The sequence below is a fragment of the Nomascus leucogenys genome, chromosome 9 (assembly GCF_006542625.1).
Source record: "Nomascus leucogenys isolate Asia chromosome 9, Asia_NLE_v1, whole genome shotgun sequence".
Classification (NCBI taxonomy): Eukaryota; Metazoa; Chordata; class Mammalia; order Primates; family Hylobatidae; genus Nomascus; species Nomascus leucogenys.
The window spans coordinates 101,075,398-101,090,068 of record NC_044389.1 but is presented as its reverse complement, the minus strand read 5'-3'; the positions used below and the strand labels follow the sequence as shown (position 1 = coordinate 101,090,068).

General features: G+C 48.0%; 1 protein-coding gene across 1 annotated transcript in view; it reads left to right on the top strand.

Annotated features, from left to right (window-relative positions):
• CCDC3 (coiled-coil domain containing 3) overlaps window positions 1-12,328 on the top strand; it is a 107,417-nt gene extending 95,089 nt beyond the window's left edge. The window contains exon 3 of the mRNA XM_003257663.4: window positions 10,277-12,328. Within this exon, the coding sequence (XP_003257711.1) occupies window positions 10,277-10,540 (264 nt within the window). The 3' untranslated portion in view covers window positions 10,541-12,328. The remainder of the gene's footprint in view (window positions 1-10,276) is intronic.
• Window positions 12,329-14,671: the final 2,343 nt, after the last annotated feature.

Below are 14,671 nucleotides of genomic sequence, written 5' to 3'. Positions count from 1 at the left end.
CCTAAAAATAAAAGTAGAACATCTTCCTTCCCACTTCACCTGGACACCTTCTCTGCACTCACCATGGACAGTGGTCAGCATTAAGAAATCACAGTTCTGGCTGGGCGTGGTGGCTCACACCTGTAATCCCAGCACTTTGGGAGGCCAAGGCAGACTGATCACCAGGTCAGGAGTTTGAGACCAGCCTGGCCAACACAGTGAAACCCCGTCTCTGCTAAAAATACAAAAAGTAGCCGGGCATGGTGGCATGCACTTGTAGTTCGAGCTACTTGGGAGGCTGAGGCAGGAGAATTGCTTGAACCTGGGAGCCGAGATCACGCCACTGCACTCCAGCATAGGCAACAGAGTGAAACTCCGTCTCAACAAAAAAAAAAAAAAGAAAAATCACAGTTCTTAGCCAAGAATCTGTGATTTCAGCACCATTCTACCCCTTGGTAGTTGTAGAAAAAGGATTTAGAGTTGAAATCAGTATTCCATGACCTAGTGTTTCCCAGGTTTCTTTGTATCACAGACTAGATAAAATGTTTGCAAAACTCCCTGGCAGAAACACAGGAGACTGACTGCTCGTAACTGAGCAGCCTTGACACTCACCCTTGTAGTCTATTGTTGCTGCATGTTGGAGATCTCCACCAGAGGCCAGTGAGATTTGGGGTAAAACAAAGTTAGAGAGGTTTAATGTAGGACCACTGTGCACAGCTAATACTAAGTGTTACATCACAGAGGAAGCCATAATATGCAGCATTTCTGAACCTTTTTTAACCAGAACCACCCTTTTGGTCCCCACGTAAACATCTCATGAGACGAGTGTCCTGGAGACTCCATTTTGGGAAACCTTTGTAGTAGATTTATCCGAAGACGTGGCTTTATGATCTCTGTAGTAGAACTTAGCTAACAAACTCCCCTTTCCTCTGATGGCAGGCAATTCACCCAAGACAGCTCAGTGTTTCCTGATTTTAATCATGGGCCATCAACAGGACTTAACCCCTGGCCAGTTAAGATCTTGTCCCCCTGCTTCCCACATCCAGCTGCTACTGCACTCCAACTGTCAGCAGGGCTGGCCCTGGCCCCAGCTTCTGAAATGTGATCCCTTCTCCAGCACTTACCCAGGTTTTCCATCATCTAGCATCTCCTCTCTAGAATGGATTTTTTCTCATCTGCGTCACGTCCTGCAATTCTTAAGGGACTTGGTATGGGGATGTACAAAATAACCCAGTCGGCAGGGGGCGGGCAGGTGGGGGCAGGGAGAAAAGGAAAGTAAGGAAAAGGCACCAAGTTCAGGGCTCCTTAAATCCAGCTCCCAGATCTTACCAGAACAAATGGTCAAAACTAACTGTCTTCTTTTTTCTTTTTCTTTGAGACAGAGTCTTGCTCTGTCACCCAGGCTGGAGTGCAGTGGCACAATCTCGGCTCACTGAAAACTCCTCCTCCTGGGTCAAGCGATTCTCCTGCCTCAGCCTCCCGAGTAGCTGGGAGTACAGGTGCCCATCACCACACTTGGCTAATTTTTGTATTTTTAGTAGAGATGGGGTTTTGCCACGTTGGCCAGGCTGGTCTCAAACTCCTGACCTCAAGTGATCCTCTCACCTCAGCCTCCCAAAGTGCTGGGATTACAGGCGTGAGCCACTGCACCCGGCAAAACTAACTTTATTCCTGGGAAATGGGGCTTCACAGGGGAGATGGTGAATCCAGCCCCAGCATTAAAAGGTAGCTCCAGCTTCTTTACCGGTTGTCCGTTTTCGAGTCACTGAAAATGACTTGCTTCTATTTCAACCTGCATCCCTTCATCCACTTATTAAGTGCTTACTGCACGCTAAGTGCTGGATGCAAGAATGAAAAGATGGAGCCCTTGTGTTCAAGGGACTCAGCTGGGAGAGAGTGAGGCTAGCCAACACCCTTAGAGCCCCACGCGATAAACTTGACAATGGAACCAGGAAAAGATGACAGGGCTCTTCCTTATAGGAAGACTTCAGGAGGAACCAGGAAGGCATCACAGAGGAGGTGACTCTTGAACCAAGACTTGGAGAAGAAGCAGAATGTCATCATTTGGTTAAGGTGTGAGCAGAGATTTAGTGGAAAGAATTAGATGCAGAAAATCGTAGACACTCAAGAGGACCTAGTATGCTGAGGGAGGAGGAGTTCCAGCAGCAAAGGTCAAGCTCAGGCGAACAGCAATCACAAAAGCTTCGTGTGTCCTTCACCCTAAACCAGGTGCTACGTCAGATGCTTTACGCTTATCATCTGATTTCATCTTCAGAGCAGTTCTAGGGAAAAGGCATTATTAGGCCCATTGTATACACGAGGAGACTGAGCCAAGACAGGTTCGTTGACTTAAGTGAGACCCCAATGCCTGATGGTGGGGCTGAGTGGGCTCCCTGACCCGTGGACTCTAACAGGTATCTGGGTACGTGGAGTGTGGAATCCTTTAAGCCAGAATTCAGTCCCAGAGCTGCTTGACTCCAAAACCCCTTCCTACCCACACTGCCTGGCTCTCTCCTCCCCCGGCAGCATCAGGAAGCGGACGCAGGAGACACTGCTGTGGCCCTGCCCAGCCAGGCCGGGTGCTGCCTCATGGAAAGAAAACTCCTGCCCCAACCTCTCCCCTGACTCCATCTCCACCCTCCTCTTCATTTGCCTCCCCTCCCACCACAGCCTGGGCATGAGCGTTCCCTTTGTTTGGGCTCCTGGCACCAGGGAAGCAGCTCTTTTGACTTTGGGTGGAGCAGAGAACGAGCTGCCAAGCCACATGCAGTCATAGGCATCTCAGGTTGTCCCTCCAGACAGTCCTCGGAAGAACTTCCCTGCTGTCACTTCCCAGCTTTGGGAGTTTTTTCAGCAGCTCTGGGCATCCTCCAGTGTGGTCCTGTCGAGTCATTCAGGAAACCGTTCTACGTGGACGTGGCTCTCTGCCCACCTCCTCATAGAACTCTGTCTCTAAAGGCTTATTAAAGAATGGGAGAACAAAGCTGCGTTTCCAACCTGTTTATGGAAAACGCCAAAAGGCACTGTGGAGGATGTGGGTGAAGGCCCATGGGCTTCCCATCAAGCTCCCCAGAGTGCCTGAATCATGTGGATAATGAAGGAATCTTGGCCTCTGCCCTCTACTGGGCCAGAAAACACAGCGCCACTTTTCAGAATTAACCAACCAACTGTGGGACCAGAGCAATCCCCTGCAGACCCTTCTCTATACTGAGAGTTGATGTTCCCAAGCAGGGCACAGGGGCAGGCTCTAGGCTCATCTGTCCAATGTCAAGGGATGCATTTTAGAAACAGTTGGTCAGTTGTGTTGGGAAGAGCTGGTTTGTTAATTTCCACCTGGAGGTTTGAAATTGGCTGCAGTACATTGACATGAAGTCGATGGGAGCTTTGACAAGGATCATGGAGACCTTGAACCATGACCTGGCAGCCAAAGCCATCATCACAAAACAATGTCTGAAAGTGGTGGGAAAGGGGTGAGATGTGGCCAGTGAGGTTCTTGGGAGTCTCTAGCACCAGGTGTTTTTTTCAAACCCTTTGCCCTTCATCCATTTTTTGCCTGTAGACCAGCTGCCCTCCAAACCCATCCAATTCCCACCTCTGTTTGCCTTGAGCCCCTTTTGAGGTTAAGATTCAGCATCTTTTCCTTGCAAAGGGCCAGATTTTAGGTTTCCTGGAATCAGCTGTTGCAGCTACTCAACTCTGCCATTGTAGCACAACAGCTGCCACAAACAAAACATAAACTGATGAGTATAGCCGTGTTCTAATAAAACTTTATTCACAAAAACAGGCAGGGGGCCAGATGTGGCCCATAGGCCATCGTTTCCTGATCACTGCTCTAGGTTTTCTTTTTTCTTCCTTCTCATTTTTGAATCCCGAGAACAGGAACAGTGTTAAAAAAGCAAGCTATTTGTCTGTGTTGTTGCTTTTGGACTGTTCTTCCCTTACATTTTTACATTTCAGAAAGTACACTTTGTCTTGTCTTTATAGGTGGTTATTTAAATTAAAAGCAGCTGTGAAAGGCAAGTATCCTCTCGGTGACTCTTTGGCATGTCTGGTGCCATGAGATAGTTTTTTTTTAAAAACATACTGTCTTTTTGTTTAGCTTGATACAAACTTGCTATATTGCAGAATAACTGGGGAAGACTTTCTGCACCATACAGTGCCAGGCGCACAATAAATGCTTCTTGCCAGAATGAATGAACATATGGAAGCCAAAACGGTTCGGAAATGACGGAGGTGGCTCTAGATTGTATCATGGATATACTTCCTTAACTGCTCAAGATGTTGGTTGTGAAACTTTCTCACACCTGAGCTTCCCTGGGAACCCAGAAAACTTTTAGGAAGACTTCAGGTGGAGGCTCCGGGTGAAGAGCTCTCCACGGATTTGTCCCATCACTGGAGACAGGTGACCAAAAAAGGCCACATTAAGGCCACTCAGTCTCATGGATGCATAAGCACCCATCTTGCCATCCCTCCCTATTGGCCTGTGGTCCTAAGGATAGAGGAGGATTAATAACTAGTGAGCCTGAGCCAGTCTTTTTTTTCAAGACTGGGTTTTTTTCTCTAACTTAGGCTGGATTGTAGTGGTGCAATCATGGCTCACAGCAGCCTCTACCTCCCAGCCTCAAGTGATCCTCTAGCTTCAGCCTCCCAAGTAGCTGGGACCACAGATGTGCATCACTATGCCAGGCTATTTTTTATTTTTATTTTTTAGAGATGGGGTCTCCCTATGTTTCCCAGGCTGGTCTCAAACTCCTAGGCTCAAGCAGTCCTCCCACCTCAGCCTCGCAAAGTGCTGCGATTACAGGCAAGAGCCACCATGCCCGGCCTAGTGAGCCAGTCTTGCCTAGTGAGTTAGTCCTTGTGGCCGGGTGGAACCACCAGATGCTCCCTCCTCCAGCTCCCATGAAATACTCATGGGAAGTGTACAGACCGATGACTGGAAAACAGTCATGATAAAATGAAAAGGGGAAAAAAATTAGAACAGAAAATCGAGTAACAGCAGGACTCCAGTTTTCTTTGAAACCGTTATCTATTTATACCCGTAGAAACAATACTAGGAAGAAATATGTTACAATGTCCACAGTGATTATCTCTGTACCATAGAATCATTGATGATTTTGATTTTCCTTTTGTTGGTCCCATATTTTTAAAAACTGTTTTTCTACAATCACTGTGTGCTTTGATAGTTTTAAAAAGTGTTATTTTAGACAGATAAGGAAGGATGGATATCCCAGCCTAACTTTTGTATTTTTGAAAATAAAAGAGCAGGCTCCCAGGGCAATCTTCCCATCTGCCCTTAGGCAGGCCTCCTGTTGGCCACATGGAAACTTCCAGAGAAAAGCTCTGGGCAGGCGAATGCCAGAGGTACCCAAGAACCTGGGAGGTGCTGAGTGCTGCAGCCCTGAGCGGGGCCTGCCTGTGAGGAGTCTGTTGCTTCGGGGATGCCCTGTAGGACATTCTCTTTGGTTCCTCTTCAAAGAAAATATGGCAGTACCTGTTTCAGCTTGGCCTGGCCTTTCCCTGCTCTTCTCAGTTTACCAAAAAAGACCACAAAGCAAAATGAGCAAATAGCATATCTGGACCTTTTTTTCTTTTTAAAGCAGTTTTAAAAGGAGATGGATTTCATTTGGAAAGCATTCCAAAGAAAGCAGCGTTTCTTAAAGAAACACACATTTTGGAAAGCACAGCTCTCTTCTAGAAATTCTTGCTTTCTTAAATACAGGATTTTCTTTTGAGGTGATAGTTGGGATGCCAGAGGGCTCCACTGGCTCCATCGGCTCCATCAGCAGTGGCTTGGTTATTTTATGGCGTTAGCCTCAATTCACACGACACAGGCTCCCCCTACTCAGAGGCATGGCCCACTTTGCTGCAGAGATACAGACCTGCCTGCTAAGCAGTCCTGGGTCATGGCTGTGCTATGTTGGTCACGTCGGATACATTACTAGAGTCCTTTGATGTCTTTTGCTCCTACTCAAACCCTACCCATATTAGAGGCCACGAGGACCAAAGAATGACATGTTCACCAAGGAACTCCCCTCATCCCACCCACTCTTTTCACATTCACCTTTGCTTGGGAATTTATCATTCCCATCTCAATGATCCTCCCCCTCCAGATACACACACAGATGCACTTCAAGGCGTCCCTCTGTTCCATCTTGGTTTTTACTGCCTGGGTCAAGGTCTCCCTTTGGGCTCTAAGTCTTGCTGGAGGTGAAATTCATCCTCTTGCTCCCCTGGAGAACAGCTGCTTCCATAGTTGAGAGCTGACTATTAAGAGCGTTGTGTCTTAGAACTCTTAATACGTGATCACTTAAGTCCCAGCATCCTCCTCTATTTTTCACGATTTTTAAACGCAGCTTCTGAACACCGTCATCGAGACTGCCTTCAACTCCTCTTTGATGTTATGTTCCAGCCACTATTGGGTTTTGCTCTTTGAAAATTTGAGCAAGCAGCCTTCCAAAACCCCAATCCTCTTGTTGTCATGGACTTTGGACTTTTTTGTCTTGTTCTTGGTTGGAGAATCTACCATAACTTGTAGAAAACTCATGACTTAATGAGGGAGTGCCAGTATACAGTGGTCAGCCTGGTACTTGGCCATATTAGACCTTAAGTTCCATAGCTAATATCTATCCACAAAACAATAGAAATACTGTCAGTTCTCCCAGGAATTTCTCAGGCCCACCTTCTCATCTTTTTGAGGGGGGTCTCATTTTGGCCAGAAGAGGGCAGTGTTGCACATATGGTCTCCCCTGTAACAGTGGCTTCCCTGGGAGCCCAGAGTTTCTCATTAAATGACAGGTATTATTGGAACATTCCACTTGGCTCTTTTTTCTTAACTGTAGGCCTAAAATGGCCAGGGCAGCAAGGATGCAAAAACCAATGGCAACCAGGCCTTCAGGAGCTTGTGACTTGTGAATGTCAAGGCCCTTGAGTCACATTCTCCTAGTGCCACCAGGTACTTGGCGTGTGGTGTGAATAGCTACAGCATGCCATGGAGACTGGAGAGGGGGACACATTACATACACAGGGAGACCCGGTGGAAAGCATCATTAAAGGGGACCACAGAGGGCTTCCAAGATGGCCAGGCAGAGCTGGGGAGAACAGCGCTCCAGGTGGAAGGTGGAGCCTCTGGGATGAGAAAGTGCTGGTGTGTTGGAGGAAGAGCTGGGTGGGACCCAGTGTGCCTTGGGTATAAAATGGGGGAACAGAAGGAAGAACACTAAAACTGGAGATGTTGGCTGGGTCCAATCACAAAAGTTAAAGGCTTTAGGAGATTTGACTCTATCCTATAATCACGGCTAACAGTTAGTGAACGTTTACTGTGCACCAGGGCATGGTTCTAAACATTTTTCAAGTAAAACTCATGAAATCCTCCCAACAACCATGATCATCCCATTGGGAGTGGCCAGAGTCCCTGAGACGTAGACTTTGGAATAAGAGGTGCAGGTGGGCCGGGTGCAGTGGCTCACGCCTGTAATCCCAGCACTTTGGGAGGCCGAGGCAGGCAGAACACGAGGTCAGGAAATCGAGACCATCCTGGCCAACATGGTGAAACCCTGTCTCTAGCAAAAATACAAAAAAACGAGCCGGGCTTGGTGGCTCATGCCTGTAGTCCCAGCTACTACTCGGGAGGCTGAGGCAGGAGAATCACTTGAACCCGTGAGGTGGAGGATTGCAGTGAGCCAAGATGGCGCCACTGCACTCCAGCCTGGCCACACAGCAAGACTCTGTCTCAAAAAAAAAAAAAAAAAAAAAAAGAAAAAGAAAAAAAAATGTAAAAGAGGTACAGGTGGTATTTTCAAGAATGCTCCTGGGATTAATACCTTGGGAGGAAAAGAGCAAGAACAGGCAGAGGCAGACACTGGCCTGTGATCCAGTCTCAACGAAGGCTGTAGCCTACCCCAGGACACCCAGCAGTGGGGACCGCCCTTCAGAGATCTTCCAAGTTGGGATGAGGGGCCTTGGTCTTCATACCCTAGTGTCAACCAGTCCTTGGATACAGGTGCTGCAAAGAAGGGGGCGTGACCTTGGGCAGCTCTCTTAGGTCAGGGTCAGTTTCCGGAGAGAGACTCAGCTTAGGGCTATCGGTCTGCAGCACTCCAAGAAGCTGGAGAAATCAATCCTTTAGTACTAAGTGGGTTCTGGCTAATGCAGACCACAGTCCACTACTCTGAGCCTAGGAAGCTTGCCCCAGGTCTCAGGTCACTCGTCAGCAGAAGAGGCAGGACTGGAAACCAAAGCAGCCTGGCCTCAGGGTCTGAGCTCTTCACCCATCACCGCCACACTGCAGTGTAGATAGTGGGGCTCGATGGAGATTTTTTTTTTTTTTTTTTTTGAGACGGAGTCTCGCTCTGTCACCCAGGCTGGAGTGCAGTGGCGCGATCTCGGCTCACTGCAAGCTCTGCCTCCCGGGTTCACACCATTCTCCTGCCTCAGCCTCCCGAGTAGCTGGGACTACAGGCACCCACCACCATCCCCGGCTTTTTTTTTTTTTTTTTTTTTGTGTGTGTGTGTATTTTTAGTAGAGATGGAGTTTCACCGTGTTAGCCAGGATGGTCTCGATCTCCTGACCTTGTGATCCACCCACCTCAGCCTCCTAAAGTGCTGGGATTACAGGCATGAGCCACTGTATCCGGCCTGGCTCAATGGAGATTTCTAAGCAGAGGAAAGTTGAGGCTCAAGTCTTTCTTTGGGAATGTAGCTTCTGATGAGGTAAAATGAGAGGAAGGAGAAAGACTGGAGATGAGAATACCTCTTTTTATATATGTGCTCACACACATATAAAGGAAATGCCAGCCTTATTACTGTATTAATCCGTTCTCCCACTGCTAATAAAGACATACCTGAGACTGGGTAACTTATAAAGGAAAGGTTTCATGGACTCACAGTCCCACATGCCTGGGGAGGTCTCACAATCATGGTGGAGGTGAATAAGCTCAAAGTCATGTCTGACGTGATGGCAGGCAATAGAGCATTCCGGGGAACTGCCCTTTCTAAAACCATCCGATCTCATGAGACTTATTCACTATCACGAGAACAGCACAGGAAAAACCCACCTTCGTGATTTCATTACTTCCCACTGGGTCCCTCCCATGACACATGGAGATTATAAGAGCTACAATTCAAGATGAGATTTGGGTGGGAACACAGCCAAACCTATGAAATACAAAGTTCAAGAACTACAAAAGTGAAAATGAATCTTCTTCCTCCTGTCCTCTCTGCTCCCCGGATATGGCCACCCTTACCCATTTCTTGCATATGCTCCCAGAGATAGTGTATGCGTATTTAAACAGACACAGATGGGTGCCGTATTTCGCACCCTTGATATCACCCTATACACACTGTTCTGCACAGCTTTTCAGTTTGGACACCACGTAGACACTGCTACACCACCATTCACACGGAGCTGTCTTGTTCCTTTAAAAACGGCAAACCTTTGCATTGTGTAGATTTACTATAATTTATGGAACCAGACCTCTCTTGATGGGTATTTTTTGTTCCCAGTCTTTTAATATAATAATGCCATAATGTTTGCACATGTGCCAGCTTGCACATATGAGAGTATTTATATGAGACAGTCCCAGAATTACTAGATCAAAGGGTATATGCAGTTATTTTGACGGAGCCAAATTGGTCTTTATAGACGTCAACACTCTACTCACAGTATGATAGCACCTGTTCTCCCAAATCCTGACTCTGAAATTTTGCCAGTCTAATATGTGAAAAATAGTAATTCACTGTGGCTTTCATTTATCTTATTTTGAGTGGGGCTAAGCATCTTTTCATGCGTTTAAGAGATATTGACATTTTCTTTGCTGTGAACTATCCACCTTCTGTGTGCTGGCCAGCCCAGCTGAAGGGAGTAAGTGGCTCAGCCTTTGTTAATTAGGTCACCTGACTCCCCCCCGCCCCCCCCCGCCCCCCCCCCCCCCCGCCGTCCCCAGAACTGTCCACCTTCTGTGTGCAGTTCTGGTTTTGGTCGTCTACCAAAGCAGGGCTCTTTCCTTTTTGCTACGCATGACAAATATTCAGAATATCATTTGAAAACAACCTCTTCCAAGGAAGTCAAGTATGGAAAGCAAAATGGGGGCTCTATATTTGAGGCCAGGGCGGGATTCACAGGGTGGAGGGCAGGGAATGTCACTGTCAAGGACATCCCGGGGTTTATCTCCATCCTGGGGTGGGGAATCGGGATCTGTGTTGCTGTCAGCACTCGGGGAAACTTCTGGGACTCCCCTGCCCGCAGCGCAGTTTCTGGGACTCACCTCCTCTCCTTGCACGCTGTCTCTGCCTCCAGCTCATGTGCTCCTCGGTGCAGAAGGCCCTGTTCGAGGAGGAGGACCACGTCAAGAAACTGCAGCAGAAAGTGGCCACCCTGGAGAAGCGCAACCGGCAGCTCCGGGAGCGTGTGAAGAAGGTCAAGAGGTCCTTGCGGCAGGCGCGTAAGAAGGGTCGCCACCTGGAGCTGGCGAACCAGAAACTCAGCGAGAAGCTGGCGGCGGGCGCGCTGCCGCACATCAACGCCCGGGGGCCCGTGCGCGCCCCCTACCTGCGGGGGTAACGGGCCTGGGGGCTGCCGGGTGTGCAGGGCCAATCCTGGCGGTAATTGAGAATGAGTGAGGTTTTGTACATGCAGCTATTTCAAGGGTTGTAGGAGTTTTTGTTTTTAATCACGCATTTGGTAGAGTCTAAACGGATAAAATGCAAGGCTTGCTTTCCCCTTGGGTGCTGGCCTCAACGTCAGACCCTACGCGCTGCCCCTTCCTGGCCTGACCCCAGACACAGTGCCTGGCAGTCCAGAGGCAGCGGGATCCCTGAGGGCTGAGTGCTCACCTGCAGAGCGGCCCAGAAAGAGCCCTGACTGGGGAGAGAACATTTTAGAATCTCTAGTGTAAAAGACATCAACGTGCTTAGCTTTTATTTCAGAAGAAAATCAGGGTGGTTCCCAGCTACCCAGTCCAGGACAACCGTTAGTCCTGATGAGTGAGCTGAGGCTAGTGCTGGAACCTGCTGGCACCTCACTGTCCACATCTTTGGAAGGGGATGGTGGCTTTGCATCCAAGATACCTGAAAATCAACACGTGCAGGGCCTCCCTATCCAGCCAGCATTTTCCTTTCAGCTGAGGCAGGTGAAGACTTAATAAGCTCATCACAGGGGAGGGAATTAGGAGCAGGGCAGCAGGTAATTAAACAAGATAAATTATACCTGATTTCCAACACTAGCTACAAAGAGTTGAAGATGATACCTATGGGTCGCATTAACACAGGGGGCAACTGCCTTGATCGGCCTGCCATGGGTCATCAAACTGCTTCCCAAATTGAGAGAACCTGAGCAATCTCTCAGCCACTGCTATAATCTAACTTCTTGTTTGCTCAGTAATTGTTTCTAATGTCTCTGAATTCAAAGTGAGGTGCTCCAAGACGCTGTGAACTTCTGCAAAGACACCTCCTAACCTACTGGGATCACGTGACCTGACCTCACTCCCAGCCAGGCTCCCAAAGGGCTCGTTCCAGCCATTCCAATCTCTTCTTCTTTATGCAAATGCTTTCCCCGCAACAAGCCTTGTTTGTTCCGATAGGAATATGTGTACATCAGTGCATTTGTCCTTACGTCAGTTCCTTACACCACCAAAGCACTTCACCTTTCTGGAAATAAAACTTTTAAGACACTACTATAAGTAAAAATGAAAGTATTCACTATACTTATTGCTCAGGCACATTTGAGCAGGTCCCAGCTGTGTGATTAAGAAGTCAACTGAGTGGCCTTTTCTGGGTTGCCTTCTGATCATGGCCTTTCAGTCCAACAAGGGCCCTTCCCTGCTGTTCCACCAATAAAGGCCTCCTGGCCCCTCATCAGGATCTGCCCCCCAGAAACCACCCAGACACTGCAGGGCCTGGTGATGCTGTCCTCTGCACTGGAAATGGCAGGCACTGTCAGATTTCCACTCTTCTGCCTTTAGGAAAGCTGGGTGCTTCTTGCTCTGACAGCCAGTCTGGGGAGATGACTCTTATGTCACTTGAGTCTTGGTGGCAGGCTTCTGTCCAAGGGGGAGAAGTCTCTGCTCTGGACTGGACAGAAGGGAGACTTTTACCCTGGGGCACTCACATGGCCAAGCTTCTGCCACCACTTCATTAGCTGTATTCTCCATAGCATGGTGAAATAGCAGGTGCGTCTTCTAGTTTATTCCTCCTGGGGACATTTCCTCAAAGCAGTTTTGCTCCCCCGCAAGGGAATGGTCAGCCTAAGGGTGATGTACAGCCCGTGCTTGGAGAACCACGGAAGCTGCACCCCTGCAGGTGCATCCTGTTCTGCTTTTCCAATAAATACGAGCGGCGATTTCAACCACAACAGTGAGATGATGAGTGTTTCTTTTGGGTCAGGGAGATTTCAGGATTTCCAGCTTTGGCCTGGAAAAGTGATTTAGATCCTCTGGGGGGAATGCCTGTGAGTAACACCTGGGGCACTGAGGAGCCTGAATTCAAGCCTGCTCTGCATCCCTGTCTGGATGTGGCCTCACCCCGTCTCGCCCTGGGGTTTCCGTTTCTCAACACACCTGCAGAAAAGCAGTGTTCTCCTGCCTGGCTCCTCACAAGGGACAAGCAGTGACATTAATCAATGTCTTCAGAAAAACACAGAGGATCCCCAGGTCCCCGTTATCTGCTGCACTGTCATCTTATGCTACCCTTGTCATCTGTTAATTGTAGGAATATATTATGCTTTACACTCTAATAATTACTCAGACCTTGATGCACTGTAGCCAGCCTGTCCGGGCACTATCTCCAAGATCCAGGCCATTGTTTACTTTCCCTTTGTGGTACAAGGAGCCCAGGAGACTTCCAAACTCACATAACAAGGGCCAGGTAGAGTCTAGAATCTTCAAACTGCAGTTTCCAGAAATCAAGATAGCAGCATGTGGGCCATAGCTAGCATGGGTTTAAATTCTTGACCTACAGGAGCTTGAGACCAGCCTGGCCAACATGGTGAAACCCCATCTCTATTAAAAATACAAAAATTAGCAGGGCGTGGTGGTGGGTAGTCCTAGCTACTCAGGAGGCCGAGGCAGAAGAATCGCTTGAATCTGGGAGGCAGAGGTTGCAGTGAGCCGAGATTGTACCACGGCACTCCAGCCTGGGCAACAGAGTGAGACACCATCTCAAAACAAAAACAAAGACAAAAACAAAAGAAAAATAATTCTTGACCTAAGCCATGGCCAAAAAACCCAGAAAGTCCATTTATTTAACCACAAAGCCAACATAGCCAAAAATCCGAGATAGGGCAACTTAGGTTGAAGTCACAGCCTTACCAGAACTCATAGAAAAATCTCAATAACTCACTGGGAATGAGGGGGACCTCAAAAATCTTAATAGATACATTCAGTCCAATTCCCCTCGACTCAGAAACCCTGTTGGGCCTTCCTGCTAACAGAAACAGCAGCTCCCTCCCTGTCTGATGAAGCTGTCCTGACCTTGCTTAAGGACCACACGTGGCCTTTCCTGAGATAGTTACTGTGTATAAAGAGCCCAACTGTCTTCACGCCCCACTCTCGGGACCAGCTGCATGATTTGCAGGACCCCAGTGCAAAATGACAATTCAGAGCCCGTTATTAAAAAAATTGAAAATTTCAAGGCAGCAACAGCAAAGTATTAAACCGAGTGTGGGACCCTCTGAAGCACAAGGCTCTGCGTGACTACATGGTCAGACGCCCGGGAAACTCACCCCGCCCATGCTACCTTTCCGTCTTTACCTCCAGATCTGTAATTAGATTAATAGAACATAGGGAAATTCACCATGTCACACTCAGAAAACTGCTTACACACCAAAGTAATTTCAAGATTTTGCTAATTAATAGTGGTTAAAGCCTAAGGGTTACATGGTGGGAATGGATATTTAGTGTCTTTCCTAGATTAGCAAAGGGGAAACCTAAGTTTAGATTGTGCAGAATTTATTTATATGGGTGTGTTTGACAGTGTCAGGATTCAATGTGCTAGCTAACTCAGGCAGCTGGAGGTGGTTCTTGCTCAGTTACTTGAACTATGGACTCAGTGGCAACCTGTGCTGAATGAAGATGAGATGCCAGACGTTGCTAGGTGTAATTTAGACAAAATAATCCAAAGGATTAGGGAGACAGGAAGATTCACATTGCAACTCAGTCAGCTAGTTCCTAACTTGGCACCTGAGAAGACCCGGAGCACATTCACTTTAAAAAGTATCACGTGTTGGCATCCTTGAAAAGCACAGAGGCAGCCATACTTGGAAGCTTAGAGATGACTGTGGGAGATGCTGCCATTAACCTGGGTCCCTGAGTTCAGTGTGGATTGTGGGGTACTAGGGTACAAACACCATGTAGCCATGCTCAACTTCCAGACACAAAGTGGATGTGGTCATTGTAATAGGAAGCAGGGCCAAGGAAGTCATCCAAATGGTTGATCATAGAGTTCCTAGGACTGAAAAATAGATGGACCTCCTAGGAAAGGCTGGACTGATTTGTATACCAGAAAGCAAGACAGAAGAAAGAAGAGAGAGAGAGCTAAAGACAGCAAGCAAGTGAGAGAGGGAAATAAAGAAGAAAGGAAGAGAAAGGAAGGGAAGGGAAGGGGAGGCGAGGAAGAGGGGAAGGGAGGGGAAGGGAAGGGAAGGGAGAAAGAAAGAAGAAAGAGAGAGAGAAAGAAGGAAAGAAAGAAGGAAGAAAGA